We start from the raw sequence: 27,512 nt of genomic DNA, 5'->3' as shown, positions 1-27,512 counted from the left end.
GTTACGCTGGTAAAAAAATAAAGACAATAACTCTAGTGACATAAGTGGAGTTACTGGGCCGATACTGAGAGCAGAATTTGGCCCAATATCTCAGGAAGAGAGAGATTTTGCAGTTTACAGAAAGTCTGTCCTACAAGTGCCCAGGGAGCGAGAGCCCACTGGAGTGATGGAAAATCAGAGCAGAACAGAGAGAAACACTCAGCAGAGGGACCAGAAGTAGAGGGTGAGGGGCAAGTGAGGATGGGTGGAGAACAAATACTGCAGGAGGGAGAGCATTTGCCACCTGTGATCCATGGAATAAGCAACACACCCTCATTCTTTTCTGAAGAGTAGCCCGGCCTCCACTTACAAGTGTAATGTATCTGCTCCCAAATCATTAGCGCTACTGGTTTGTTTTTCACCCAAGAAACCAGAAATGCCCTTGACAATGTACCAGAGGGACTGGCTCTTTGTTCTGTATTTGTTGTATTGTTCTGTACAGTGCCTAGCACAATGGGGTCATTGTCCACGACTGGGGCAGGGGATGGGGGTTTCTAGGTGCTACAATACACATAAATAAACAGTATCTCTTTGTGTTTAGTGCACAGTGTTTAGTGCTCTGAAAGGGCCTCTCCTTACTCCACAGATGGCCTCCCTGAGTATTTAGAGTCAGATCTGCTTGCTTTTGTGCCAAAAGCCAGTATTTCAACTCCTGTTAACATTGCAGAGCCAGGACAGAGGAGGGGATCTGGATACAGCAGGAATGTCCACTGCTCTGATTTTGAAGCTACAATCCCCATCCTCATCCTGCTGTGGCATCATTCTGGGGAAGCATCAGAAATCCCCCTGGAGCTCCCTACGCTCCCCACTTACCCATTGTACATTCTTAGTAGCTCCATCAAAGTCAAAGGGATACCGTGCTGTGGCAGGTGTACCCTGCCCGAGAGCCTGAGACACAAGTGCAGGGAACAGGACAAGAGCCACAGCCCTTCCGAATTAATTTAACTCATCCTGAGTTCCAGCAGGCAGCAGGTTTGAGGAGCTTGCGTTCAAGGCTGGAGCGTTGGACGCACCACGTTTCTTTTCCTGCTAGCACCCGATTCTCGGTATTGACAGAGATTCACTGGCGCTTCATTAGCCGTCTGTAATTATATATGACACAGCGCATTGTGGTTGCTGTTTAGATGGAAGAGGCTCTTCGGCAGACATCTCTGCAGGGGGTTTCTTAAGTGAGCTGTAGCTTATGCTCAAATAAATTTGTTAGTCTCTAAGGTGCCACAAGTCCTCCTTTTCTTTTTGCGGATACAGACTAACATGGCTGCTACTCTGAAACCTGTTAAGTGTGTGTGTTTGCGTGTGTGCAATAAATCTGCCTGGAGCCCTGGCTGAGTGAGTGTCCCTGTCAACTGCTTGCAAACACCAGGGTGAACTGATTTAGGGTGGATGCAAATAACAGGCTAGACGGGGTGTAGCTCCTGAGGAAGACTGAGGCAGCTGGCCACGCATTGATCACTGACCCAGTATCTCTGACAGCGTAAAACACCAGGCTTCGCTCTACTACAGGCCCCTGGCAAGACTGCTAGGCCCAGAAGTAACATAGCCAGGTAACATGGAGACAGATCAGGGAGTCTCAGTCCACAGGCCATCCTTCCTGCAGGCCGCTGTGTTGTCAGTGCTACGGGAGTGCCTTTGCCGTACTGCAGCGAGTCTCTTGTTGGGACAGAGCTTTCAGAGCAACTTTAACAGCTCTGCTTCTCCGACAGGCCACGTCTCTGCACTGCGAGTGACCAGGGAAATGGGCACAGCTCAGAACAGCACGTGGCCGGGGCACGTGGGTGTGTAAACCTGCTGCTAACAGGTTTTAGAGGACTTGGAATAACAGGCTCCATCATGCAGCCATGGAAGCCGGGGGGGGGGGGGGGGGGGGTCTTGCCTCCGGTTTGAATCGGACGCATGGGGTCATTCTCTACTCTGCCCCTAGGAAGGGCTTGGGGGGTGTCAGTGCCCCTTTGCTCTCCCTCCTGTAGTATTTGTTCTCTACCCATCCTCACTTGCCCCTCGCCCTCTACTTTCGGTCCCTCTGCTGAGTGTTTCTCTCTGTTCCGCTCTGATTTTCCGTCGCTCCAGTGGGCTCTCGCTCCCTGGCACTTCGCTCGTTTTGATCCGCCCTGTTGGCTTGCTTTGCCTGCTTTATTCCTTTAATACGTCTCCTTTTCCTCAGCCCATCCCCAGGAGGGGCTCCCGTGTCGCCTGTGTCCCTCCGTCTGTCCCCCCCACCCCTCCGTCTGTCCCCTTCCTCCCCACCTGTCCCTTCCCCACCCCTCTCTCTGTGTCTGTCCCCCACCCATGTCAGTCTGCCCCCCTCCTCTCCACCTGTCCGTTCCCTGCCTGTCTGTCTGTCTGTCCCCCTCCTCTCCACGTGTCCCTTCCCCACCCCTCTCTGTTGGTCTGTCTGTCCCCCACCCATGTCAGTCTGCCCCCCTCCTCTCCACCTGTCCATTCCCTGCCCGTCTGTCTGTCTGTCTGTCCCCCACCCATGTCAGTCTGCCCCCCTCCTCTCCACCTGTCCCTTCCCCATCCCTCTCTCTGTGTCTGTCCCCCACCCATGTCAGTCTGCCCCCCTCCTCTCCACCTGTCCGTTCCTGCCCGTCTGTCTGTCTGTCCCCCTCCTCTCCACGTGTCCCTTCCCCACCCCTCTCTGTTGGTCTGTCTGTCCCCCACCCATGTCAGTCTGCCCCCCTCCTCTCCACCTGTCCATTCCCTGCCCGTCTGTCTGTCTGTCCCCCTCCTCCTCTCCACCTGTCCGTTCCTGCCCGTCTGTCTGTCTGTCCCCCTCCTCTCCACGTGTCCCTTCCCCACCCCTCTCTGTTGGTCTGTCTGTCCCCCACCCATGTCAGTCTGCCCCCCTCCTCTCCACCTGTCCATTCCCTGCCCGTCTGTCAGTCTGCCCCCCTCCTCTCCACCTGTCCGTTCCCTGCCCGTCTGTCTGTCTGTCCCCCTCCTCTCCACCTGTCCATTCCCTGCCCGTCTGTCTGTCTGTCCCCCTCCTCTCCACCTGTCCCTTCCCCACCCCTCTCTGTTGGTCTGTCTGTCCCCCACCCATGTCAGTCTGCCCCCCTCCTCTCCACCTGTCCCTTCCCCACCCATGTCTGTCTGTCTGTCTGTCCCCCTCCTCCCCACCTGTCCCTTCCCCACCCCTCTCTGTCCGTCCCCCCGCCCCCGGAGCCCTGGCAGGCTGTGCAGGAGCCCGGAGCGGATCGATGGGGGCGAAGCCGGGCAGGTATCGGCGCTCGATTGGCCGCGCCTGGCGGCGAGCGGGGCCGCTCGGGATAGAGCGAGGAGCCCGGGAACCCGGGCCCCGCCCCCTCCCCCCGCGCCGCCGAGAGGAGACGGGGACGGGCTGGACCCAGCCAGCCCCCGAGCCAGGGGTGACCCCCCCGCCTGCCCGCAGCCAGCCCCCCCGGCGTGCGAACCCCCGAACCCGGGGCGACCCCCCCCCATACTGCCCCTCCCCCAGCCAGCCCCCCCCGGCGTGCGAACCCGGGGTGACCCCCCCATACTGCCCCTCCCCCAGACAGCCCCCCCGGCGTGCGAACCCGGGGTGAGCCCCCCATACTGCCCCTCCCCCAGCCAGCCCCCCCCGGCGTGCGAACCCCCGAACCCGGGGTGACCCCCCCATACTGCCCCTCCCCCAGCCCGCCCCCCCGGCGTGCGAACCCCCGAACCCGGGGTGACCCCCCATACTGCCCCTCCCCCAGCCAGCCCCCCCGGTGTGTGAACCTGGGGTGAGCCCCCCATACTGCCCCTCCCCCAGCCAGCCCCCCCGGCGTGTGAACCCCTGAACCCGGGGTGACCCCCCCATACTGCCCCTCCCCCAGCCAGCCCCCCCGGCGTGCGAACCCCTGAACCCGGGGTGACCCCCCCATACTGCCCCTCCCCCAGCCAGCCCCCCGGGGTGCGAACCCCTGAACCCGGGGTGACCCCCCCATACTGCCCCTCCCCCCAGCCAGCCCCCCCCGGTGTGTGAACCCCCAAACCCGGGGTGACCCCCCCACATCTGCCTGCCCCCCATACAGACTCCTGGGGTGCTCCCCTCCCCCATAGAGCCCCCAGCTTGCCTGCTCCCTCCCCTGGCCTGACCCCCCCCCTCATACCCCATTCACACCCCTCCCCGGCTTGGCCTGAGTGCCCCCCTCCCGTCCCGAGCTGCACCCTGTGTGGGGCTGGATGCTGCTGTAGCCCCCTACGATGGTAAGGGGGAGGGGCAGCACCCCCATGCAATCACTGGCAAAACCCCCTCCCCCCAACTCCCGTGGGGCTGCCGCACTCCTTCATCGCCATCTCTCTCTCCTTCCTTCCTGCAGAGGAGAAGCCTGGCCCCCAGCCAGCTGGCCAAGAGGAAGCCGGGGGGCGATGACTCAGAGGATGATGAGGACTGGCACCCCGAGGCGGTGAGCTCCGCACCCTCACCCCCCACCCCTTCCCCTCTGTTGTCTGGCTGGCTAGAGGTCTGTTTCCAGTGCTGCTGCCCTTCCCGCTCCTGGGCTGGGCTGTAAGGGTAGCGCCTTCCCTTGGTGGGGCTGAGAAATGCATAGGACCTGCTTGTGTGCTCTCTCCCATGAACAGGCCCAGTTTTCTCAGTAGCTGCCACCTCCCGGGATGCTCAGCGGTGACGCTTTGGCCAACAGAGCACAGGTCCCAGCGCGTGATGGGCAGAGCATTCCCACGGTGGAGGGCTGGGATTATGGAATTCACGTCCACTGGAAATCGGGCTGAGCCTAAGGTGCTCCACTGTTAGATCAAGCTACAAGTCCCAGTTGTTCAGGCAGGTGTTTCTATAGACAACCAGTGAGACCCCAAACATGCTGACCCTGGAAATTTAGCCGTTGGCACCTGATCATCATTTTAAGAAAGCATTTATAAAATCCCATGGAATTCAGTGGGTCTCCAGGGTCTGGTCCAAAGTTTAGATCCAGACTTCACTAGACTTTGGGGATGTTTGGGTCAGGACCATATCTTAAAAGTCAAAGTATGTGTATCTCAGTAGAGTTGGTCTCTCTTCTTGGATAGAAACAACCCCCCACCCTCCAGGAGAATCACTGGATGTGCTGGGGGAGGCTAAATGACCCGAAATAAAGATTCATAGATTTTTTTAAGGCCAGAAGGGACTATTGTGATCATCTAGTCTGACCCTGTGTATAACACAGGTCAGAGAACTTCACCCCGTGATTTCTGCATGAAACCCATAACTTCCGTTTGGGCTACAGAGCATATTGTTTAAAAAGATACCTTCCTTGGAGGTAGAGATGGTTTTGAATGGGATCATTATAAATCATTGACCTCTCTATGTATGTATGTATATGTATTTGTCTTGTCACTTTCCTGAGTGTCTAACATTCAGCTTGAAATTTGCAGCCCTTTCGCTTCCCTAATAAGAACTCTGATCAGGAGCCAATGGGGATGCTAAAAACCCTATAATCAATGTGCTGGCCAGCATGGGGTGCTAACTTTTTTCGTGAAGGAAGTTTGCTAACTGAAAACAAAACAAATGCATTTTTGCTGACCCATATTTCTGCTACGTGCACCCAAATACTGCATGGCATAGCAATGTGACAGCACTAGTTTGGGGAGGGGCTAATGGATATATTCAGAATTAGAGGAGTATTTTAAACACATTCACGTCCAGGTAGGTAAAATTTTGGGCCCATCGACCTTGGCAGTGTCCTTACAATGGCAGTGAGTAATGATGTTCTTTTTTCAAACTTACTCAGCTGGCTGGCTTCATTGTCTGTGTGGTTAGATGCTTATAGAGCATGACGGTGATACATTTATCCTGCGTTGGTCTCTCCAAATCATCCGCAGCCTGTCCTGATTTTCTTTCTTAGACTCCAAAGAAGCGGAAAGCTGGCAGTGAGAGCCAGAGCTGGGAATGTTACGTGTCACCTTTCCGGAAACCCTTGGCCCCATTGACCAATCGACCTCACTGCCTTGATAGCAGCAAACATGTAAGTGGATCGCTCGAGGGCATATTGTCAGCACATGCCAATGAGTAGTTGCTCACTGTACATCTGTGATCAGAAGGGCTCACACCCTTCTATTAGGTTATACATCTTGGGCATGATCTGTACACGTGCACTTAACGAAAACTCTCATTGAGTCAATGGGAATTCCACGTAATGAGGGCTTGCATGATTATTTATGTTATAGTAGCACCTAGAGGCCTCACCTGAATTTAGGGTCCCACTGGACCAGGCACTTTATTCATAATGAAGTTCACACAACTTCCCTATGGAAATATTCAGTGGTGCAGTCAAGTATTAGTGATGTATTTAAGCAAGAAGTTTATGATGCTAAGATGTTTAATCACATGAAGCGGTATTAGTCAGTTTCATGTTTTGGAGAGTCCAGAGGGAAAACATATTAAATATGACTTTAAAATATCTGGGACAGAAACATCAGTGGGAATTGGGAGCACTCACCACTTTGCAGGATTGGGGCCGTAGCAAATGGCTTTTTTGTCTGTTATGTAGCCATCTCTGATAGCAAATAACTTTAACACATATTTTTCTTTCTCCATTCCTAGGAGGCATTTATCCGCAGCATTTTGTCAAAACCCTTCAAAATACCCATTCCAAATTATCAAGGTAAATGAAGGGGGTTTAACAGATCTGTATCAAATCTGCCTCCTGTGAAAAAGATGACATTTTGGTTTTGTCAGACAGTGATATTTTCCTCCATTTGTATGTGTTAGTTTGAACAGAAAAATATAGCCCCCATTAGGGAAGCAGTCTTATTTCTTATTAGTATTTAGTTTGGATAATCCTACATTTCAGTACTGGATTCTGTATTACGACGGTTACGTATTTTACAAAGTACCATAGGCTTGCATGCCATGTTACAGAACAAAAGTGTGAGAGAGGTTTCTGGCCCAAACAGTTTACAGTCTAAATCAGTGGTTCCCAAACTTGTTCCACCGCTTGTGCAAGGAAAGCCCCTGGTGGGCCGGGCCGGTTTGTTTACCAGGTTTGGCCGATCGTGGCTCCCAGTGGCCGCGGTTCGCGGCTCCAGCCCAATGGGAGCTGTAGCTGCGATCGGCCGAACCTGCGGACGTGGCAGGTAAACAAACCGGCCCGGCCCGCCAGGGGCTTTCCCGGCCCAAGCGGCGGAACAAGTCTGGGAACCACTGGTCTAAATAATACCCCCAATATCACTAACTGGAGGAACAATGTATGTGAAACCAATAAGCGTGCACCAGTTTTCTTTATACTTGGCTTGATACTTTAAGTCTCGGGGTGATCTTTTTAATAAGCTGTGTGTGATAGCTTCAGCTGTTCTTAAATATGTGGCGCACAAACTTCTGACTGGAACAAATGGGACCATTTTTTCTCCCTTGATTCAATAACAGGTCAACCAGTTTCACTCAAACTTTAGTCCAAATGTGGGTTTTTTATTAAATGAGACCAAGTATGGTAATTACCAACCCAAAAGGAACTTATTTGATACAGTGGTTAGCAGCTGAAAAAGCAGGTTTGAAAGGAAGTTGGAATTAAGCCTTATTTGTAGAGGGTGTAGTATGTGTCTGCACAGCTTTTTTTTTTATGGTGGGACTCACTAGATGGCGCTGTTACACATAGTCATCTTTTCTTAGCAGGTGAGCAGTGTGCAGTCTTTTAAGAGAAGCTGGATTGTTGTTTTGTGCTGAATGTTCTTTTGGGGGAGCTATTGCAAGCAGCAGGAGATTATGCTTCATTTTAATCTCCCTAACTAGAGTCAATCCTTGGAGCAGAATTGCTTCCTGGGAACCAGGCACTGATGTTTGGGCAAAGATTTCTGAAGGAGAGGTTTCCCCGTGTGCTCTTTATGCCCACTTCTGTTCCATGACTGGTGTATCTGTGTAAATAAATTACACTAAGAAAATGCCCAGAATCCAAGTCACTAATTTCTACTCTTAACGGGAAGCTCACCTGCAAGGCTACAGCACCTGCTACCGCACGGCAGAGGGGGATGACAGAACAGTAGATTATGTGATATCCTTCTAAGATATGGCAGTCCACTGTTAAATGCAGTGCTGTAAAAGTAGATGCTAATGGTCACATCCTACCCTGGGATAAATGCATGCAACTCCCACTGAGCTCTGAATTGGTTTCTGAGAGGAGGATTTGGGCCAGTGGTTTGTGAGATGCCTAGTTATATATTTACTGTACTCCTAGAACGTATAGCTTTTGGCCCTGCTTGTCCTTATACAAGGCTAAGTTATGGTCTTGAAGAGCCTAGGGGCATCTTCAGCACTCAAATGCTGTGGAAGTGCCTGTGTTAGCTATAATGCACCTGCAGCGCTGGCCGGGGAATGTAGTCAGCACCCCCATAGCTAGCTCAGTCAGAGTTACCCAGTGTGCAGAGGGGGTTGGGTTGTGACTGTGAACTTGCTCCCCCACACTTTGCACACAGATTATTGCTGCCTCTGTGTGAGTGCAGTGGGGGACAGGGCTCCCTGCCCTCCCTCTCAACGCACCCATAGAGAGCCATCCGTCAGCTGGCTCGTAGAGCACATCTAAGCTGCTGGTGCATACAGCGTTGGCTTCCTCTTGAATCTGTATTCTGCCAGCATCACACCCACACTGTAAACAGCATGTGGAGCCTCCTCCTTCAGGGCAGTGGATTGTGTCTGAATTCTCAGCCTTTTGCACGGCTCAGTTTTTTCTGGGAGGAAGCAACTGGCATTCCTTTGAATCCTGCCTGTGATTGTTTTCAGGGTCACTGGGCTTGAGGGCCCTGGGCATCAAACGGACAGGGGTAAGGAGCGCTCTCCATGACCCTTTTGAAGAAGGGGCTCTGGTTCTTTATGAGCCCCCGCCGCTGAGTGCACACGACCAGCTGAAAATAGACAAGTGAGTTACCCACAAAGCAGGTATTGTAGCTCCAACCTCGTTGGCTAGTCTTCCATTCCCAAAAGGCTCTGAACCTTGGGAATTTGGATCAGAACTTTGGAGTTAAATGTGGTTCTGAGCCTTGTGGCTCTGGAATGTCTCTAGCTTGTAGCAATAGTAACCAGAGGAAGGAACATATCCATCTTAGATCATTTGTGGTGTTCTACCCATGGGGTTGACTCGTGGGTAAGCCCAAGGCTCATTGTACACTTCAGTCCATTCCTAAGAGGGCTTTATTCCCTGTCAGTTGCACGTTTCAGTGCTCAGTCTGGATATGTCAACATTAAGGTACAAGCCAACCAAAATGAGGAACTAAAAACTGGGGATTAGAATGGGAACCGTCAGGCAACCTTACCTAGAGTGGTCAATGATGCTCCCATTGCAGGGATGAGGCTATCTTTGCTAACCACTGCTTCACTTCCAATAACAGTATGTCAGAGAGGTAGGATGGTACAATGGTTAGGGCACTAGCCTAGCATTGGGGAGACCTGGATTTAAGTCCCTACTCTGCCATAGACTGCATTTGTGACTTTGGGCAAGTCAGTTATTCCCCCTCTGTACAATGGGAATAACAGCATTACCCTGCCTCACAGGAATGTTGTGAGGATAACTACATTAAAGATTGTGAGGCGCTCAGGTGTTATGGTAATAAGTACCTAGGCTAGATATATTCTGCAACCTTCATCTAGGAGTTGCAGGATATTTCAGGTTAGCACTAATTATCTATGTCACAAAAGTACTCAAGTCACAGCATCTAGTCATAATGTGGCTGCCCTGTGACATGGTCACCACCCATTCCGGTATTGTGGTGGGTGCGGGCTCTGTATCTGAATTGTGTTCCAGCTTTGCATTCAGGGACACAGTTACAACGTGGTTCCATCTACACTGCAAAATGGCACTGTGGTGTTTAACTGTCGGGGCAACCATCTACCAAGTCCCAAGCATGGTTGATCTTTGCAAAGCAGATAGGATTGCTGGCAGTCGCCTTTCTTGTGCCACTTACCATGAGTCCTCAGAACAGGAGTGAGCCAAAAAAGCCTGGACCAGGGCATTCATTCTACTCTCTCTCCTTTCTTGTTTGCCTCCTGCAGGGACAAAGTGCCAATCCATGTTGTGGTGGATCCCGTTCTCAGTCGCGTTTTACGGCCTCATCAGAGAGAAGTGAGTTTTGTGGGAAACTACTTCGAACCGTCAGGAGTTCCTTAATCTCCACCTCAAGTGCTTAAACTTTACAGAGAATTCTGGGCAGATGGGTGGAGGGAGGATGTACAAAGCCAACCGCTACCTTCCCTAGGAAGATCTGTTTCTAACTATAGTCATAGCAACTGCAGCTGAATGGATTTAAGATCATCCTTAAATATGCCAAAGACCTGTTAGACCACAGAGATTGTTCCTCTGCTGTGGCACATTCCATTCCCCATACAAAAGTGCTGAGATATTGTGGGGTTGGGCCCTGTAAGAAACACTCAGATAGGTTCAGGGTCAGTTGGATGTTAAACTGATACTATGCTAGACCTTAGCCAAAAATCACTATAGGAGATCAATTAATGATTGTAATTTCCAAGTAATATTAGCTAGGATTCTGGCCGGCTATACACACATCTGATGTGTATGTGTTTATATTAGAGTTACACAGTATCTATCTGTCTTGAAGTCAAGATATGTTCTCGCTCAACCACAAGTTATGGGCTTGATGCAGGAATCCCTTGGTTGAATCTCTGGCCTGTGTTATGCAGGAGGTCAGACTAGATGATCATACTTCTGGCCTTAAAAATCTGTGAATCTACCTGCTTCCTGATGGTAATATTCCCCCCACGTTATGTGTTACATCAGAAAAGTTACTGTCTAAAAATGACACCATCTCACTCCACAGATCTGCTCCCGGTGTCAGACCTGCTCACTTTAGTTTTCATTACTTCAGTCTAGCCTCGCACAGCCAAATGAGGAGGCTTCTGCACTAGCTCGTGCATCATCAGTAGAACTGTAAGGAACAGACAGATCCTGCAAGGAACTCAGCATAGAGCACTACACAGAGCTCCTTGAGGCTTGGGACCTAAATTCCAATCTCTGTTTACCTTGAAGAATTTATACAGAGGTGTTCACCTGCAACACACCTCCATAGGGTTTGTATTAATAGTGTGGTATGCTAGTCAGGAAGAGCCCAGCTTGGCTTACAAAGCCCCCAGTGCCTAGTGCAACAGTCATTGTTTAGGATAGAACCACACGTCAAGGCCTTTTATCATTGCACGTTAACTTGTTTGACTCTCTAACCGTAAATTATCTGCACAGCTTTGCTCTGAAATCTCTCTTCCTAAATGTCAGCTGTCAGTAATATATTTGGATCCTGAGTCAGCCAGTGTAAGCTGCGTGTATGCGTTTCAGTGAAAAACATCTCCTGTCCTAAATACCAGAAACAGCAAAACCCAGGGCTAATGTGTTAAAATAAAACAAAAAAACCCCACCCAACAGGCGAGGTGCCTAATAAGCTGTTGAGGATCATAACGGACACAGGACATTATCAGCGGTAGACTTATAACCAGAGGCTGTATGGGTGCAACCTGTGAGTTCTTAAGACCTTCCAAACTAAGTTAGCTTTGTGCCTGGATGGGAGACCTGCAGGGGTTGGTTTAGGCAGCTCAGTAGCTTGTGTTCTCCTTTCTGAGTCAAAACTGGACCAGTCAGTTGTGTAAGCCAGCACGGTGCTTGTCTCCAGCTGCATAGCTGGAGACACTCTCTTTCAGGAGAGATCCTGACCACTTGTCAGTAAGATCCCATGGCACTTCTTCTGAGTAGGGATGGTAGCCCCAGTGTCCAGGCCAAACTATATATTACCATCTTAGGTGTTCCTCATGTACCTGTCAGTGCAGTATGCAGGCGCTAGTCTGAGCAATCAAATTCTGCATGCCTAATGTCTCTCTTGTAATTTCAGTTGGATACTTCTTCACTTCCTGTCTCAAACTGGTGTGTAGCATTGCTATGCGTTGTTAACAAGTTGTATGGTTTGTCCACCCCAGAGGTAGCTGCATTTCAGCAGCATCTCTGGGGATTCCTCTATATAGTTAGTATAGTGCTTCCAGTTCCTTTGTGCTGTGTACATCTGAGATACTGTGTATGATAACCTCAGACCCACAATGCAGTGAGACTGCGTTACTGCACACGGCTTTCGTTCTGCATCCACCAGTCCATTCTAATCAACAAGCCCCCTTTTTCATGCAGGGGGTGAAGTTCCTTTGGGAATGTGTCACGAGCCGGCGGATCCCTGGGAGCCATGGTTGCATAATGGCTGACGAGATGGGTCTGGGCAAGACCCTCCAGTGCATCACGCTGGTATGGACGCTGCTGCGTCAGAGCCCCGACGGCAAGCCTGAAATCGACAAGGCAATGGTGGTCTCTCCTTCCAGCCTGGTTAAAAACTGGTACAATGAAGTTGGCAAATGGCTCGGAGGAAGGATTCAGCCACTGGCCATCGACGGAGGCTCCAAAGACGAGATAGACCGTAAACTAGGTGTGGAGGCAACTACATGCAGCTGACTTGTCTGTCTCTCAGTCTGTAGGGGAGTCTTCTAGCAGAAGGAAAAGACACTTCAACAGCTGATGTAAAGAACTAGGGCCTGAACCAAAGCCCACTGAATTCACTGGGGGTCTTTCCATTGACTTCAGTGGTCTTTGGCTCAGGCCCCTACATCTCTGTGTTCGTTCAGTGGATGATCTCCCGGTGTGAACCCCCCAATGGGATTCACATGGGTGTGTTTGGTTAGGGCGGTTTCTGAGCCTTCCTCTGCTGGAGAGCAGCCAGCGCAGGAAAGGGCAGGGGATGGGAGGCTGAGGGAGGGACCAAAGGGCGTTGAGTGGGAGGTAAAGGGAAGGGACGGGGCGATTAGCGGAAGAGGAGGAAGCAGAAGGCCTGCAGGGAAGGGAGCCAGTGGAGAGAAGCGTCTCAGAATGCTAAAGGGGAAGTGTCTCAGATGGGTTTGTTTAGGGTCTGCTCAAAAGCAGTTGGAATAAATGGAAAAACTCCCCTGGACTTATCTTCTGCCTGGCTTTCAAATATTTTTCCATTCCCTGTGCCGCTCACGTCTTCCTCTTCCTTCCTGTAGCCGGTTTTATGAACCAGCGCGGCTTGCGAGTGCCTTCCCCCATCCTGATCATTTCCTATGAGACGTTCCGCCTTCACGCCGAAGTTCTCCAGAAGGGGAGCGTCGGGCTGGTCATATGTGACGAGGTACAGAGACGGCAGCTGGTGTTTCTTTAGTCCCGTGCTGAGCTTTTTCTGCTTTCATATGGAGAAATAATCAGAACGGCCTGGCAGCATTTGCATCCCCGTGTTGGAAGTGCTCTTGGTTGCTAGCCCACAAATGGAGTGTGTGATAATATCCAGGCCCAGGCCCCTTTCAGCCAGAGCTTCCCGGGTGCTGTACAAAGGGCGGTCAGTAGCACTGTCCTCACTTCACAGATGGAGAAGCTGAGTTACAGATTGGCTAAATGTCTTACCCAGGCTCATGCTGCAAGTCAGGTCTCATGACCCCCAATCCTTTGCTCTGATCACTAGATTATGCTGCCTCCCATATGTTGTATACATTGCGTGTGTTATCAGGCTGGACCTTTGTCCCCCAAACAGTAGAGGGTCAAGTGTCGGCTATGCTAAGGACAACACAGTAAAGTTTAGGGAACAAAGGGCCTGCTCCAAACGTCCATTGACATCCATGGAAGTTGGATCAGGACCTACTGGAGCATTGGACTCTTGCGTGTGAGAAAGGGTCTCTTTCCTGAGCGCTGGGCTAGCAGGAGGAGCTGTAAGTGCGAATGCTTGCCTGAAGGGGAGCCTCTGAGTGGTCTCCTGGCACTGCTATTGGGATGGGGGGGCTGACGATACAGGGGGAGAATGTGTGCACAGGCAAGGTGAGTGATCCTTGCTTAGGCTAACGAGTTCGTACTCTCCAGGTGCTGGATTCTACTCGGCGAGGGCTGGATTTTTCGAGAGCTGCCTTCACACGAGTAAAATGCAGTTCCATTCAAACCTTTTGTTCTCCGATGCTGTGTATCGGTATCCAGCTTCACATTTATGCTAGAGCTCCATTTCCCTGAAGGGAAAACAAGCAAAGCAAGCCTGTGCCCAGCCCCAGACCAATGAAGAGCCGTACAGCACTCTGCCCATGCACTTACTACTTCCTCTGCCTCCCCTAGAGGAGTTTCATTGAATGCTAGTGACATTCGGTGGCTTGGTTCTGTATCCGCTGTAATGCAGACTGAGATGATCCTGAAAGTGGAGCACATTCTTTTCTATCTACGTATTTATACTGTGCCCCTCCCCGTGGTATCTGGGCACCTTAATGTTTTGCCCTTGAGTAGCAACTTTCAGCCAAGGATCTTGCAGCAATTTACAAATAGCAATAAATTAACCATCCTGGCTATTGCTGGGAGCTAGGGGATATTGTCCCCATTTAGAAAACGAAATGTTTACTTAATTTGGGCCATATAATAATTATTATTAGGCTAGCACCTAAGGGTAGCACTAGTCATAGAGCAGGGCCTCGCAGTGCAGGTGCTGTATATACCCAGAACAGAGACAGTCCTGTCCTGAGAAACTTACAGTTCAAATAAATCAGCGTTGACAGAGATCTCTCAGGCCTGCTTCCTCTCGCCAAGTGCCACGGGATTTCCTGTTTTTTTTTTTTTTTTTCTTTTTAGGGTCACAGGCTGAAGAACTCTGAAAACCAAACATACCAGGCTCTGGACGGCTTAAACACACCACGGCGAGTTCTCATCTCAGGGACCCCCATTCAGAATGACCTGCTCGAATACTTCAGCTTGGTGCACTTCGTTAACTCGGGCATCCTAGGTAAGGAGCGTGACGGTGTTAACCCCTGTGCAGCTTATAGAACCATAAAAATGTAGGGCTTGAAGGGACCTTGAGAGATCATCAAGTCCAGGCCTCTGTGCTGAGGCAGGATCAGGAAAACCTAGACCATCCCTGGCAGGTGTTTATCCAACCTGCTCTTAAAAACCTTCAAGGAGGGAGAGTCCACAATTTCTCTTGGAAGCCTGTTCCAGAGCTTAATTACCCTTCAAGTTAGAACGTTTTTCCTAATATCTAACCTAAATCTCCCTTGCTGCAAATTAAGCCCATTACTTCTTGTCCTGCCTTCAGTGGACCTGGAGAACAAGTGATCATCGTCCTCATTATAACAGCCCTTAACATGTTGAAGACTGTTATCAAGACCCCCATCAGTCTTCTTTTCTCAAGACTAAACTGTGAATCAAGAGGCAGGTGGCCTAGCTGGCAGGGACCTCCCCCAGCCACCAGTGCTGGAGAAGTTAGCAGCACTGGCCTTCGTGATGGCCCTGAACTGCAAAGTTCAAATGTGAATCTGAGCATTATCCTCGTTTATAGTACCTGTAGTCCAGTAGAGTCTAGTCACCAACTAGCTTGGGCCCCAATGTGCTAGGTGCTGTACTCATTTGTAGTAACAAACAGTCCTTGCCCCCAAAGAACTTACAAGCTAAATAGAGTAGGCAGACAAAGGAAGGCTTAATTATGCCCATTTCACAGATGGGGAACCAAGACACAGACAGACTTGCCGTGGGTCACATGGGGATTGTGTGTCAGAGCTGGGAACTGAACGCTGATCTGGAGTCCCAGCCTACTGCCTTAACCACAAGACCACCCTTCCTCTTGATTTCTTAGTCCAGTGGTGGTCACATCCAGGCTTTTGGTTTGGGACTGTTTCCTCCAAAGATGAGGAAGCTTATGAATCTGGGGTTCACCTCGTCACCCTATTTACAGGGGAAAGGAGGAAAGTGTTTGAACAGAGGCATGATTTGATTTGTTTCTGTTTCCTCCTTGCTGGCGGATCTAATGCTTCTTATGGCTGCTTCTGCAGATTAAAACATTCAGTCTCTGGGCTCCGTCTTGTGTCCACTGCCCTTGGTAGTCCATGGTCTGGTTTATTTGAAGAGCAAAGCATATAACTAATCTGTTGGTGTTTTATGTTCTGCACTGCATCAACAGGTTCAGATTGGCTCTGATGCTATCTGGCAGGGAGGGCGAAGGCTTGAACAGAATGTGGCCTTTCTGGAACAAGGGCAAGAATAAATAAACCAACCATAAATCAGTCTTTTATGTTTTGTTGTTATTCTGAGGGCCCTGGTCTCTTTGTTGTGAAACATAATGGCGTGGTATTAAATCTATCCCTTCTTCATGCACAGAACTCTCTCTCCAGGCCAAGAGCAATATGTGGGCTGTGTCTGATTCTGCCCCCAGAATTTCATCAGAGGGAGGATGGGATGGGGATAGAAGGTGTTTTTATTTTCTCTTCTTTTTCTCCATGAGTTTCGATTTGGCTTGGGGACTTAGCACAGGGCGGCAACGTGATCGATTGGCCCGTGTCTTCGGCAACTCATGGAACCTATTTGTGCCTCAGTTTTCCAAGCTATAATATGGGGCTAATACCTTTTGGGGGTTAGGGTTAATTATACTTGTAAAGTCCTTTGGGGATGGAAATGCTGTATAAATGTTAAATGTTATTCTGTTGCTCACATTCACCAGCATTGTCTGAATTATTTCTGATGTGACAAGCTAGGGTTTAAGTGTTAAAAGCTAGGGTTGAAGTGTTTCCATCCAGGGCCCACAACCCTCTGGCAGTGCCTGGGGTGGAGGGGAAATCCACTTTTCTGTCAAAGGCCCACATGCCCGCAGATGAGATGCTGTTGTAACATTTGACCTTTCCCCTCTGTTTTGGACAGGGACAGCGCAGGAGTTTAAAAAGCATTTTGAAATCCCTATCCTAAAAGGCAGGGATGCAGATGCAAGTGAAGCGGAGAGGCATAAAGGGGAGGAGCGACTCAAAGAGCTGATCAGCATTGTGAACAGGTGAGTTCTAACATCCTCTCCCCAGAAAGCGAAGCATAAACCCCTTCCCACATACAGCCATTTTTGAAGATTCCAGTACGGTGTCGGAACAAGTCCTGTTGCGAGTTTTGTGCATTGAATAGCTGATGAGTCAATAAAGCCCTATTAACACTAAGACATAAGGAATATATTTAATGTGCAGTTATACTCTGCTAAGGGGTTGTCAGAATGACACTCATGGTTCCTGCTAATCCCAGTTCATCACGTGTATTCAGATTACAAGTCAAAGGACGATTTTTCTAATTGTCCCATGTTTCAAACTCCATCTGGTGCCTTAGCATCCCACTGTTTTCCTTCTGCTTCTTGCGTCAACACTTACGATAAAGATTCGACAACTAAGACGGCTGTCAACTCTCATGATGATACATGAGGCAGAACAGAACCCAGCTCACTCTCTCATAGCTGTGTTGGCTCTGTGGGGCTCACAAAAATAAACCATATTCATGCCAGTTAGGTAAGACGTTGTGGCACTAGGAGTAAATCTCTTGAGTATTATTAATACTTAGTTCTTATCTAGCATGTTTTGTCAGCTGATCTCAAAGCGTTTTACGAAGGAGGTCAGTATCATTATCCCCATTTTACAGATGGGGAAACTGAGGCACGGAGAAGGAAAATGACTTGCCCCAGGTCACCCAGCAGGCCAGTAGCAGAGCTAGGAATAGAACCCAGGACTCCTAAGTCCCAGTCAGTGTTCTGTCCACTCGGTCACACTGTAAGATAGTTTCATTTTTTTACACCATTACTTTTCTGATTACGAATCGTAAGTAACCACGCTAATGAAATCTTTGACAGGTAACTGATTGACAGCAGAAGAGCCCTCACTAGAGTCTCCTCGGCATTCACAATGTTGCTGAAGTCTTGGTTCTATATAAGCTTTTGCAACCATTGCAAATGCCATAGAGCAGTTTATATTCACGGTCAATTTAATTTCACACGGTAGGGCCGCTCTGCAAAATTGGCCATGACCTTGACACGCCTGGCAGTAAAAAGGCTCAGTGAAACATGTGGCCGGGAGGGGTAGAAGGGACTCCTTATGATCCTGCTGGGCCCCTGCTTTTGTTCATGGTGAAGGGGATTTGAAGCTGGTGCTCTGGGGTCTGTTCAGTCTCTCCTGCTTGGGGAGTTCCCCACTATCCCCCATTCAGTGTGCACACCCAGGTTTCAGTAACTCGCTCATCCTGGAATCATGATACAAAAGCAAGGAGAGAGGACACGGAGGTCAAAGATTAATTGAAATCAGTGGTGCCTATAGTCAAGGCAGCACATGAGAGAGAATGGTAGAACTACACTGTGGAGCACTTCCACAGCACAGAACCCTCAGCCTAGAAACACCTGCCCCCGTCTGCATGTAGGACCCAAGAATACACCCATCCCGGCTGATCACACCTGCCAAGGTAGGGGTGTGAAGCATTTTCTCAGGCACTGCGGGCCTAGATTGTAAGGGACTTGCACAGTCATGTTAGTCAGGGACAATATTGCAGTTCACCAATGGCTTTTTGTTCTTCATGTCATCTGTGTTTCTAATCCCCATTTCCTTCATTGCAGATGTTTGATCAGGAGAACTTCAGATATCCTGTCCAAATACCTACCTGTGAAAATCGAGCAGGTGGTTTGCTGCAGGTATGGGACAGTCTGCCCAAAGCAAGGACAGAAAAGAGAGAACAAAAGTAAAGGCTAAACTCACAAAAAATAGTCTTGACTTTCGGGTCTTGGATTTTAGTGGTGTCTCGTCATGGAATCTGTGTAGGACTAAGGCTCTCCCCAGTGTGAGGGGTGTGTTTCTGTGGCCCAAACAAACTATAGTAGAGATGGAGGAGGAAGATTGAGATCAGCTTGTGGATCTGCCCAGACCTGCCGCACTGTGCTAAGCCCTCTGTTCTGTTTCAGGCTGACACCTCTGCAGACTGAGCTGTACAAACACTTCCTGAAGCAAGCGAAGCCAGCCGAAGACCTGAAGGAGGGGAAGATCAGCGTGTCGTCTCTCTCCTCCATCACGTCCCTGAAGAAGCTCTGTAACCGTGAGTGAGAGGTTGATTTAATGCTATTATTGTATTATCTACAGAGCATTGGATGCAGAGCTTCACGAAACACTTAAGCCCAGCTCTCTGCTCCAAAGAGCGTGTAATGTAATGACTCCATCTGATGCAACTCCCTGTATAAATCACCCCCACATCTGGAGAGCTGGAACTAGACCCTTGAGCCTCCTGACTCTCACAGGTCGCTGTCACTTGACCCAAAAGAGATTTCCTGTGGCTAGGAGTGCTAAGAGGTCCAGCCACTACAGGGCAACATTGCTTCACTCAAATACAGCCAGCAGTAGGGTGGTGGGGAATTTTTTTGACTAAAGATTTTGTCATTGAAAAATTCCAATTCGTTGAAATAGAAACTGTTTGTGAAGCAGGGTTGGTTCTGATGACTCCCCCGACCCGGAATGTTTTGGGGAAAAAAGTTTTGAAAATGTCTAAACCAAATATTCTGTTTTTCTGGTTCAAAACGACTTTTTCTTTTGAAACTTTCATTAATGAAAAAAAGGTCGAAATCAAAAGGAAACATTTCGATTGAGTTGAACCAAAAACCTTTTTTGGTTTTTTGGTTCTCAAAAGAATTTTGAGATTTTGATTTTTCTTCCCCATTTTGGGTGGGAAGAATTTTTAAACTCTCAAGAATATTTGCAGAACAGAAAACCCGTTTCCTGCCCAGCCCTACGCAGTAGGTACATCATGACAAGGATGTACCCACTCAGTCCCAGGCACTCAGAGACACTGTCGGAGGAGATCCTGCAGAAGTAGGCGCTGAGCTGGGACGGGATGGAGAAAATTTGATGGCTAGGGAATGGGAGACAGTTCTCAGCAGAAGGGGTGGCATACCAGAGAGGAGCAAAACTACAGGTGGGAGAAGGAAACCGGAGCCAGGTAGGTGGAGGAGAGGCGAGAGGGGGTGCTGGGCGAGACAAGGATACAGCTGTAGGCAGGGAACAGTTGTGATGCCATTGAAGTGAGGATGAGGAGCTTGAACTTGATGCAGAGGAAGAGGGGAAGCCAACCAGGGTCATTTAGAACCCAGTCCTGCTTCCATTGAAATTGGTGCTAGAACTCCAGTGGATGCAAAGTTAGAGCCCTAATCACCATTGCCATGCTCTTCTGTGGCGCCCTCTGGAGGCAGCTGCTTCCTTTCCTGGTTCTGCTCTTTCACACAACTGACCCTTTTCCTGGGGTGGGGGAAGACCCAGGAGGTTGTCAGCTTGCTTTATGGAGACAGCAAGCTGCTGTGAGATGTGCCGGTGATTTTTGGTCCCATAACTGGATTGGGCTTCTAGAGAAAGAGGAAGACAATGCAGAGGGACCAATGTACTGCTGCTCCGCAGCCTCTTGGCTAAGAACCGTTGTAGTATTCGATCGGTATCTTGTACTTCTTGCGTCTGGAAACTCTCCTGGCCTTCGAGGGTAATGGACTCTGTCAAGGTTCCTTCCCCGCTCTGAACTCTAGGGTACAGATGTGGGGACCCACATGCAAGACCCCCTAAGCTTATTCTTACCAGCTTAGGTTAAAAACTTCCCCAAGGTACAGACTTTGCCTTGGCCTTGAACCGTATGCTGCCACCACCAAGCGTTTTAAACAAAGAACAGGGGAAGAGCCCACTTGGAGATGTCTTCCCCCAAAATATCCCCCCAAGCCCTACACCCCCTTTCCTGGGGAAGGCTTGATAAAAATCCTCACCAATTGGTACAGGTGAACACGGACCCAAACCCTTGGATCTTAAGAACAATGAAAAATCAATCAGGATCTTAAAAAAGAAGAATTTTAATTAAACAAAAGGTAAAAGAATCACCTCTGTAAAATCAGGATGGTAAATACCTTACAGGGTAATCAAAACAGAGAATCCCTCTAGGCAAAACCTTAAGTTACAAAAAGACACAAAAACAGAAATGTACATTCCCTCCGGCACAGCTTATTTTACCAGCCATTACACGAAAGAAAATCTAACTCATTTTCTAACTAGATTACTTACTAACTTAACAGGAGTTGGAAGGCTTGCATTTCTGATCTGTTCCCGGCAAAAGCATCACACAGACAGACAGAACCCTTTGTCCCCCCCTCCCCCCCCCCAGATTTGAAAGTATCTTGTCCCCTCACTGGTCATTTTGGATCAGGTGCCAGCGAGGTTACCTTAGCTTCTTAACCCTTTACATGTGAAAGGGTTTTGCCTCTGGCCAGGAGAGATTTTATAGCACTGTGTACAGAAAGGTGGTTACCAGACTCCATATGAGACATCTACAAATTCTGTGACCCAAGCAATATCAGTGCCGCACAGTGATTTTTACCAACCTGTTATGGTGACCAGTTAGTGTAATACAAGGGTCTGGCAAGAGAACCATGTGTTAACTACTGCTACTAGGTGCAACAGAAAGTTCTTTGTAAACGGAGCTACCTGCTGTGGGTCTCCATGAGGCCCACCCGCAGAAAATGCTTTAAGCTGGTTATTTTCCCCAGTACGTGATCCGTGATTCTGTTGAAGCTCTTGGGTTTTCCCCGATGTCTCCCAGCTTTAACCTCCATCCTTCTGGCCAGATTGGAATGCACGTGCTCCTTACAGAGCCCATCAGTGCTGCTCCTCAGCTGACCTGAGAGGTGGTCATTTAGCAATGCCAAACTCTCCTTCCTTTTGCCTTGGGAGCACGGTCATCATGCAACTCCCTGGCTGCTGGGTGTTTGAAGGAGTGATCCTGGCAGTAGGATATGAAGTAAGATTGGGGAGGGAGGAAGCTGTAGCAGCAGACCTGGGAGCCAGATGGACAGGCCAGTGGGGGTGGGTGACTCTCATGCTGCGTTTATATGTAATTATACAGTCAGTACGATGACAAGGACGCAGTCATCTTGGTGCCGTCGCAGTCATGCTTCCCTCCTCAGGGGGGAGCTCTGCAAACTTCAAAGCCACAGTGGATTTTGTTTGTTCTTCAGACCCTGCCCTGATCTACGAGAAGTGTGTGGAGGAGGAGGAAGGGTTTGCAGGAGCACTGGAATTGTTCCCTGCTGGCTACAGTCCCAAGTCCCTGGAGCCCCAGCTGTCAGGTAACCACACTGTAACTCCGCTGTGTGAATCGATTGCTTGACAGAGGGTGGCCCCCTGCGACCGGGAGCATGGAATCTTATGCAGTGACCAGGGATACTTTGGGGTGACCTCTTAGGAAGAGGCTGATCTTGTGCACATCTCTGCATGTGTCCTCTCCAACCCAGTTAATACTCACTTCATCTGTAGATCTCAAAGCATTTTACAGAGGTGGGTAAATATTATCCCCTTATTCAGATAAGGAAACTGAGGCACACAGTGATTAAGTAGCTTGCCCAAGGTCACACAGAGGCAAAGCTAGGAATAGAGCCCACGTCTCCTGACTGATAGTCCAATGCTCTGTCCACTGGACTGTGCTGCCTCCCTACATATTGGCAATGGGATGTTTTTAACAACATGTTCATTTTTCTTCCTTCCAGGAAAGATGCTGGTGTTGGACTACATCCTGGCTGTGACTAGAAGCACCAGCAACGACAAGGTAGTCCTGGTCTCCAATTACACCCAAACGCTGGACCTCTTTGAGAAGCTCTGCAGGACTAGGAGGTTTGTTGTTGGTCTTACTGATGTAACTATTGTAGGACTATACTTGGAACATAAACCTTAGCCTCAGGTGGCTGTTCTTTAGGTTTCTCCCTGCAAGGCCTCCTGTTCTGAACTCTAGCCTCAGAGGGAGGCCCTGGAAATGGAACTAAATGTGACCTATCAGGTCTGGCTTCCAGGGTGAGACAGCAGAACAGTTCTGTCCATTTCTATAGAGGCCTACAGCCTGGCACTCAAACACAAGGCCATTTGCAGAACTGTTTCTGTTCTTCTTGGGTTTTATCATTGTAAAACCAGGGCTATTAAAAGGCTATGATGGTCTGATCCCATTAACCATCCTGTTGTCCTGTGACAGGTATTTATATGTCCGACTGGATGGCACCATGTCCATTAAAAAGAGAGCAAAGATCGTAGAGCGGTTTAACAGCCTCTCGGTAAGTAGAGCTTCCCAGACCCACGTCATTGGTCCTGCCAGTCTTCGCAGGTGTGATCATGTGACAGCTGGCAGGGATTTAATCTAAGTATGTCTCGCCCCACAGAGCCCTGAGTTTGTCTTCATGTTGAGCAGCAAAGCAGGTGGCTGCGGCTTGAACTTGATTGGGGCAAACAGACTCATCATGTTCGACCCAGACTGGAATCCGGCCAATGACGAACAGGCCATGGCTCGAGTGTGGCGAGACGGCCAGAAGAAGACCTGCTACATCTACAGGTTGCTCTCAGTGAGTCCGGAGTTACCTTTTAACCCTGTCGGGACATGGGTTATAGTCCAGTCTGCAGATGATTATACTGTAGAATAACTGACCTTGCAACTGGAAAGAGACGCTGTGGCTTAGAACCTTTTAGTGTCTGTAGCCATGTGGCGTGGATTGCACTTGATTATATCAGGCCTCAAATCTTCTGCCATGGAAGCTAATGAGAGTTTAGCCATTGATTTCAATGGGATTGCTTTTGGGCCCTGGCTCTTTAATGGTGGCTGGCTTATGGGGAAACAGAAGTGACCAAAGCTTTATAAATAAGACATTAATCTTTTGTGGCAGGGTATAGACATGGCTGTGGGCAGGGCACCATGTTCCCATAATTGTAGTAGATCCCTACAGCTGCTCCCGTAGATGTGCTCCCATTGGTTGTTATGAACAAAAACCCCCGCCCCCCTCCCCCATTGAAAGGGTGTTGGAATTCCTACATGCCTGTTCTCAGGGGTATCTGTGCAACTGTGACACCGCAGCCCACAAGGCCCAGGACTGCCATACTGACTGGGCTGATGGCAGAATCTGCGAGTCCATATTCAGAGCTTTAACCACTCCCTCTCCTCTGCCAGCCGCCCCCGTGGCACAGCATTGCCCTCCACAGCCACTGCGTTCCCACCAGCAGGGCCCTTGGGACCATGCCGCTGAAGGGGAATCTCTGGCAGGAATTCCAAACACTGGTGTCATCGTGTAGCAGTTGTGTACTCTGATTGGTTTTCCTGCATGTCGCCTCTTTACTACAGCCTGCGGCCGCATCAGCTCATGTTGTGATTGTGTCACGTTGCAAGATAAGCGGGATTGGGCTGGGTCAGTGCTGGTAGCCCTCTGAGGGCACTGCATGAGGTAGTGGTGATGATGCGTCCCTTGGATTCTGTATTGAACCTGTGCCCCCAGCAAGGTGGCTCTGGGCAGCTGGAGGAGGTGGAATTGAACCTCTGACCACTTATGGCCAGTAAAGACCCCATGGTACTTTTTATACAGATAAAGGCTTAATCCCAGCGTACTGGCCAGATCCCAGTTTTAGCCTTCTCCATGCTGCCCTTAATCCCATTGGCCGTTCTCTCTCATAGACAGGAACAATTGAGGAGAAGATTTTCCAGCGTCAGACCCACAAGAAGGCACTCAGCAGCTGCGTGGTGGATGAGGAGCAGGATGTGGAGAGGCACTTCTCGCTAGGAGAGCTGAAGGAGCTGTTCACGTTGAACGAGACCACAGCCAGCGATACCCATGACAAGTACGTTTATAAACACTGATGGGTTAGGATAGCCAATGACCATGGCATAAACAGTGGCTGACTTCATGACGGACACAGAGGCTGTAGGTGGAGATGCAAGCCCTCTGGTTCGCTGAGAACCTCTTAGTGACCCATTCAGGCTCGTGAAGTTATTGATCTGCTGATTCAGAAGTTGCTGGTACAGCAGGAAGATAATTATATTACACAGAATGTCTCATTAGTAGATTTCAAAGCACGTCATGATCTTTAATGGATTTATCCTCATAACACTCCTGTGAGGCAAGGCAGGGCTATTATCCGCATTGTACAAAGGGGAAACTGAGACACAGAGACGCTACGTGACTAACTGAAGGTCCCATGGGAAATCTGTGTCAGAGCAGGGAATTAAACCTGGGACCCTCACATCCTAGGTTAGTGCCCTAACCATGTGACCATCTTTCTCTCTATTTCTGGGGAGGTAGAGGAGAGGAGAGTGTCTAGGGTGGACTTCCATTTCCAACACTCCATTAATCATAAGGAAACGGACACTTCCTACTCACCCTCTCATTTTATCATGGAAGTTTCTATTATCGGACAAGTACTCAAACCACCCCTGCTGATGCATCCACCTACATCCTCGGGAGGATGAGAGGCTGTAAGATATCACGGGGAAGTGAAAGTTACTTTTAATTTCCCAAAGCTTTTCAAGCACAGAAAGTCCAGGGATGGAAGATCCCTATTGAATCATCCACCCCTTCTACCCCCCCCCCCCCCCCAACACTGTAAGATTGTTACCCATTGTGCATTTAACAAATGGCTTGTCTGGTTTTAAATACACAGTGGGGCGTCCACCACTTCCCTTGGGAGGCCAGTCGACGTTCATTGCCATAGGTAGTGATTCCAAACGAAGAACAATTTTATATACAAACTGACAATTCACCCCGTGCAAAAATTAGATCCTTCCTTTGTAATCTGCCGAGTCCTGAGTTCAGGATTCCTTATTTAAAACCCGCTCCACCATAACCACTTAAAACAGCTGTGCTGGGCTGAGAGATGGTGATGTCTTTAGGTGTGATGCAAGGGAATTACCAGAGTATTTAGGTCCTGGAAGGTAAAAGGACGATTTTCTAAACTGACTTGTAATTCAAGTCTACACACATGCTCTGTTTCTGACCTAGGATTTTACAGGTGATTAGGTTTGAGGTCTTACTGCTCTGAGTAAACTAAAGAGAGTATTGTTTACCTTCTAAATGAAGCACTTTCTCAGCTCCCTTTGGAGCCACTACTGGTTTCATGTAGTTCACCTCTTTTCCCGTGATTTGCCTGAATTTGGATGGATTTTATTATAACGCTTTCATTGTATGTATAAACGTTCACATGTGGAGCCTAGGGTGCTTTGGAAATAAAAGCCCACATTTTCCAAATGGAATCATGGTAACCAAGAAAGACTAAATGACCAGTCACGTGTCCCCGGTCATTTGCACACACTGTTATGGTACGTGTGCACGCAGATTAGACACTTGATTTTGCCTGGGCTTTTTGTTGGGCCGATTGTTAGACAAATGGGAACCGGCTAACCCAAATGTTGATGAAGTGCATTCTGTTCGTTGATGCCATCTCCATTAATTGTACACCTTTTCACCCAAATCTGAAACGCTAGGATTCTGTACCTAGCCCAGCAGGTGTAGAATGTGCCCTGGTCCTCACCTTTGTGTTTTACCATCTTTGCGTTTTAGGATTAAGTGTCGCCGCTGTGTGAATGGCCACCAGGTAAAGCCTCCTCCTGAAGGCTCTGACTGCACCTCTGACCTCTCCCAGTGGAACCACTGTGCTGACAAGCGTGGGCTCCAGGACTCTGTGCTGAAGGCCACGTGGGATGCTGCTGTCACCTTCACGTTCCATCACCATTCCCACGAGGAGCAGCGAGGGATTCCCTGACAATGCGTCTCCGATGGTGGGGGTGAGGGAAGGCTCCTATGGAAGTCAATCAAGCTCACTTCAATCACTTTCAAAGCAGAGGTCTGATAATGCAGCCTGTGCTGTTATCTGGATCCAGAACGGTGGTTCTGTTTTCTTCCACCAAGAAATTGGTAGGTCTTGAGCAAATTGTTAAACTGTACTTGGGACAGCAGGAAGCACGAGGTATTATCCGTGCCACTCGTGTGTCTATAACGTGTACTGGAGAAAGAGCTGTTTGGCTTGTGAAGCGATGTGCTTCAGTCTAACCTAGGACCTACTGTAATAGCGTCAAGACATAACCAGTTCTGCATCTGTGAGAGCACACGCAAGATCCAGTTCACACTTTGTATCGTCTTTTTATTTACCTAAGTCCCATTACAAAAAAACAAGCTCCATCTTCATGTGTAGGTTAATTCCTGGCTGCAGATCTGGTTTTCCGTGTGCAGCTATCACCTACTCAAGATTTTTTTCTCAGAGCCACAGTTTACAGTCTAGATAGTGAATGCATAGGCACTGATGAGATCTGGAATCAGCCGGCAGTGTTTACCTATATTATGTAGTAGACAGCTCTGGGAAACGTCATCATTCATCTCAAGATCAATCCAACTTAAGCCATTTTTGAAAAACTTGGGTCTAAATGACTTGTGCTTCTGGATGGCCCAGTCTGAGACACCTCCCAAGGGCCTGATTTTCAAAAAGCGCATCAGTCAGGCCCCATTAAAATCACTCTTCGCTTTGAAAATCTTGGCGGAAACAACTCTCTAATTTGTGTTGGCATCATTTTAGCAAGATCATTTTTCTACAATGCAGTAAAAGAATAGTCCCTAATGTACCAAAATTTCTACTCAACTATATTTTAAAAAATAAAGTTGCTGAAGGACAAGCAAACTGTTCTGTTTAAAACATTTTTATAAAATAAGCGTATGCATTAAATCAATACAAGTTAAGGAAAGCAGGGCCTAAGAAAGGACTTCCCTCCAAGGGTAAAATGGTTGCAAGCAAAAGCTTTTTGTTGTACTGAAGGGTCTTGTGCAATGGGGATCTCTTTATTGGCCAAAAATAAGAAGGGCCAGTGCATTGGCTTTGTTTAGCCTTTTATTTTCTAGTCACGAGGGTGAGTGGGTTCAGGGTAGTTTGTGTTCCAAGCACAAAATGAAAGATTGAGCCAGAG

General features: G+C 49.0%; 1 protein-coding gene across 2 annotated transcripts; it reads left to right on the top strand.

Moving 5' to 3' along the window:
- Positions 1 to 3,389: 3,389 nt before the first annotated feature.
- RAD54L (RAD54 like) lies at positions 3,390 to 27,229 on the top strand. Of its 2 annotated transcripts, XM_027832853.3 has the most exons (18): positions 3,390 to 4,230; positions 4,344 to 4,430; positions 5,865 to 5,984; positions 6,563 to 6,623; positions 8,732 to 8,867; positions 9,998 to 10,067; positions 12,123 to 12,411; positions 13,004 to 13,128; positions 14,595 to 14,745; positions 16,650 to 16,776; positions 18,361 to 18,435; positions 18,703 to 18,833; positions 21,775 to 21,885; positions 22,303 to 22,426; positions 22,779 to 22,857; positions 22,963 to 23,142; positions 24,240 to 24,403; positions 26,119 to 27,229. In XM_027832853.3, the coding sequence occupies exons 1-18, from the start codon at positions 4,228 to 4,230 to the stop codon at positions 26,318 to 26,320; spliced, it is 2,235 nt and encodes a 744-aa protein (XP_027688654.1). In that variant the 5' UTR covers positions 3,390 to 4,227; the 3' UTR covers positions 26,321 to 27,229. The 2 variants fall into 2 exon arrangements, with proteins under 2 accessions (XP_027688654.1, XP_043408749.1); XM_043552814.1 differs by lacking the exons at positions 3,390 to 4,230; positions 4,344 to 4,430; positions 6,563 to 6,623.
- Positions 27,230 to 27,512: the final 283 nt, after the last annotated feature.

The sequence above is a fragment of the Chelonia mydas genome, chromosome 8 (assembly GCF_015237465.2).
Source record: "Chelonia mydas isolate rCheMyd1 chromosome 8, rCheMyd1.pri.v2, whole genome shotgun sequence".
Lineage (NCBI taxonomy): Eukaryota > Metazoa > Chordata > Testudines > Cheloniidae > Chelonia > Chelonia mydas.
This window is presented reverse-complemented; position numbering and strand designations above follow the sequence as displayed.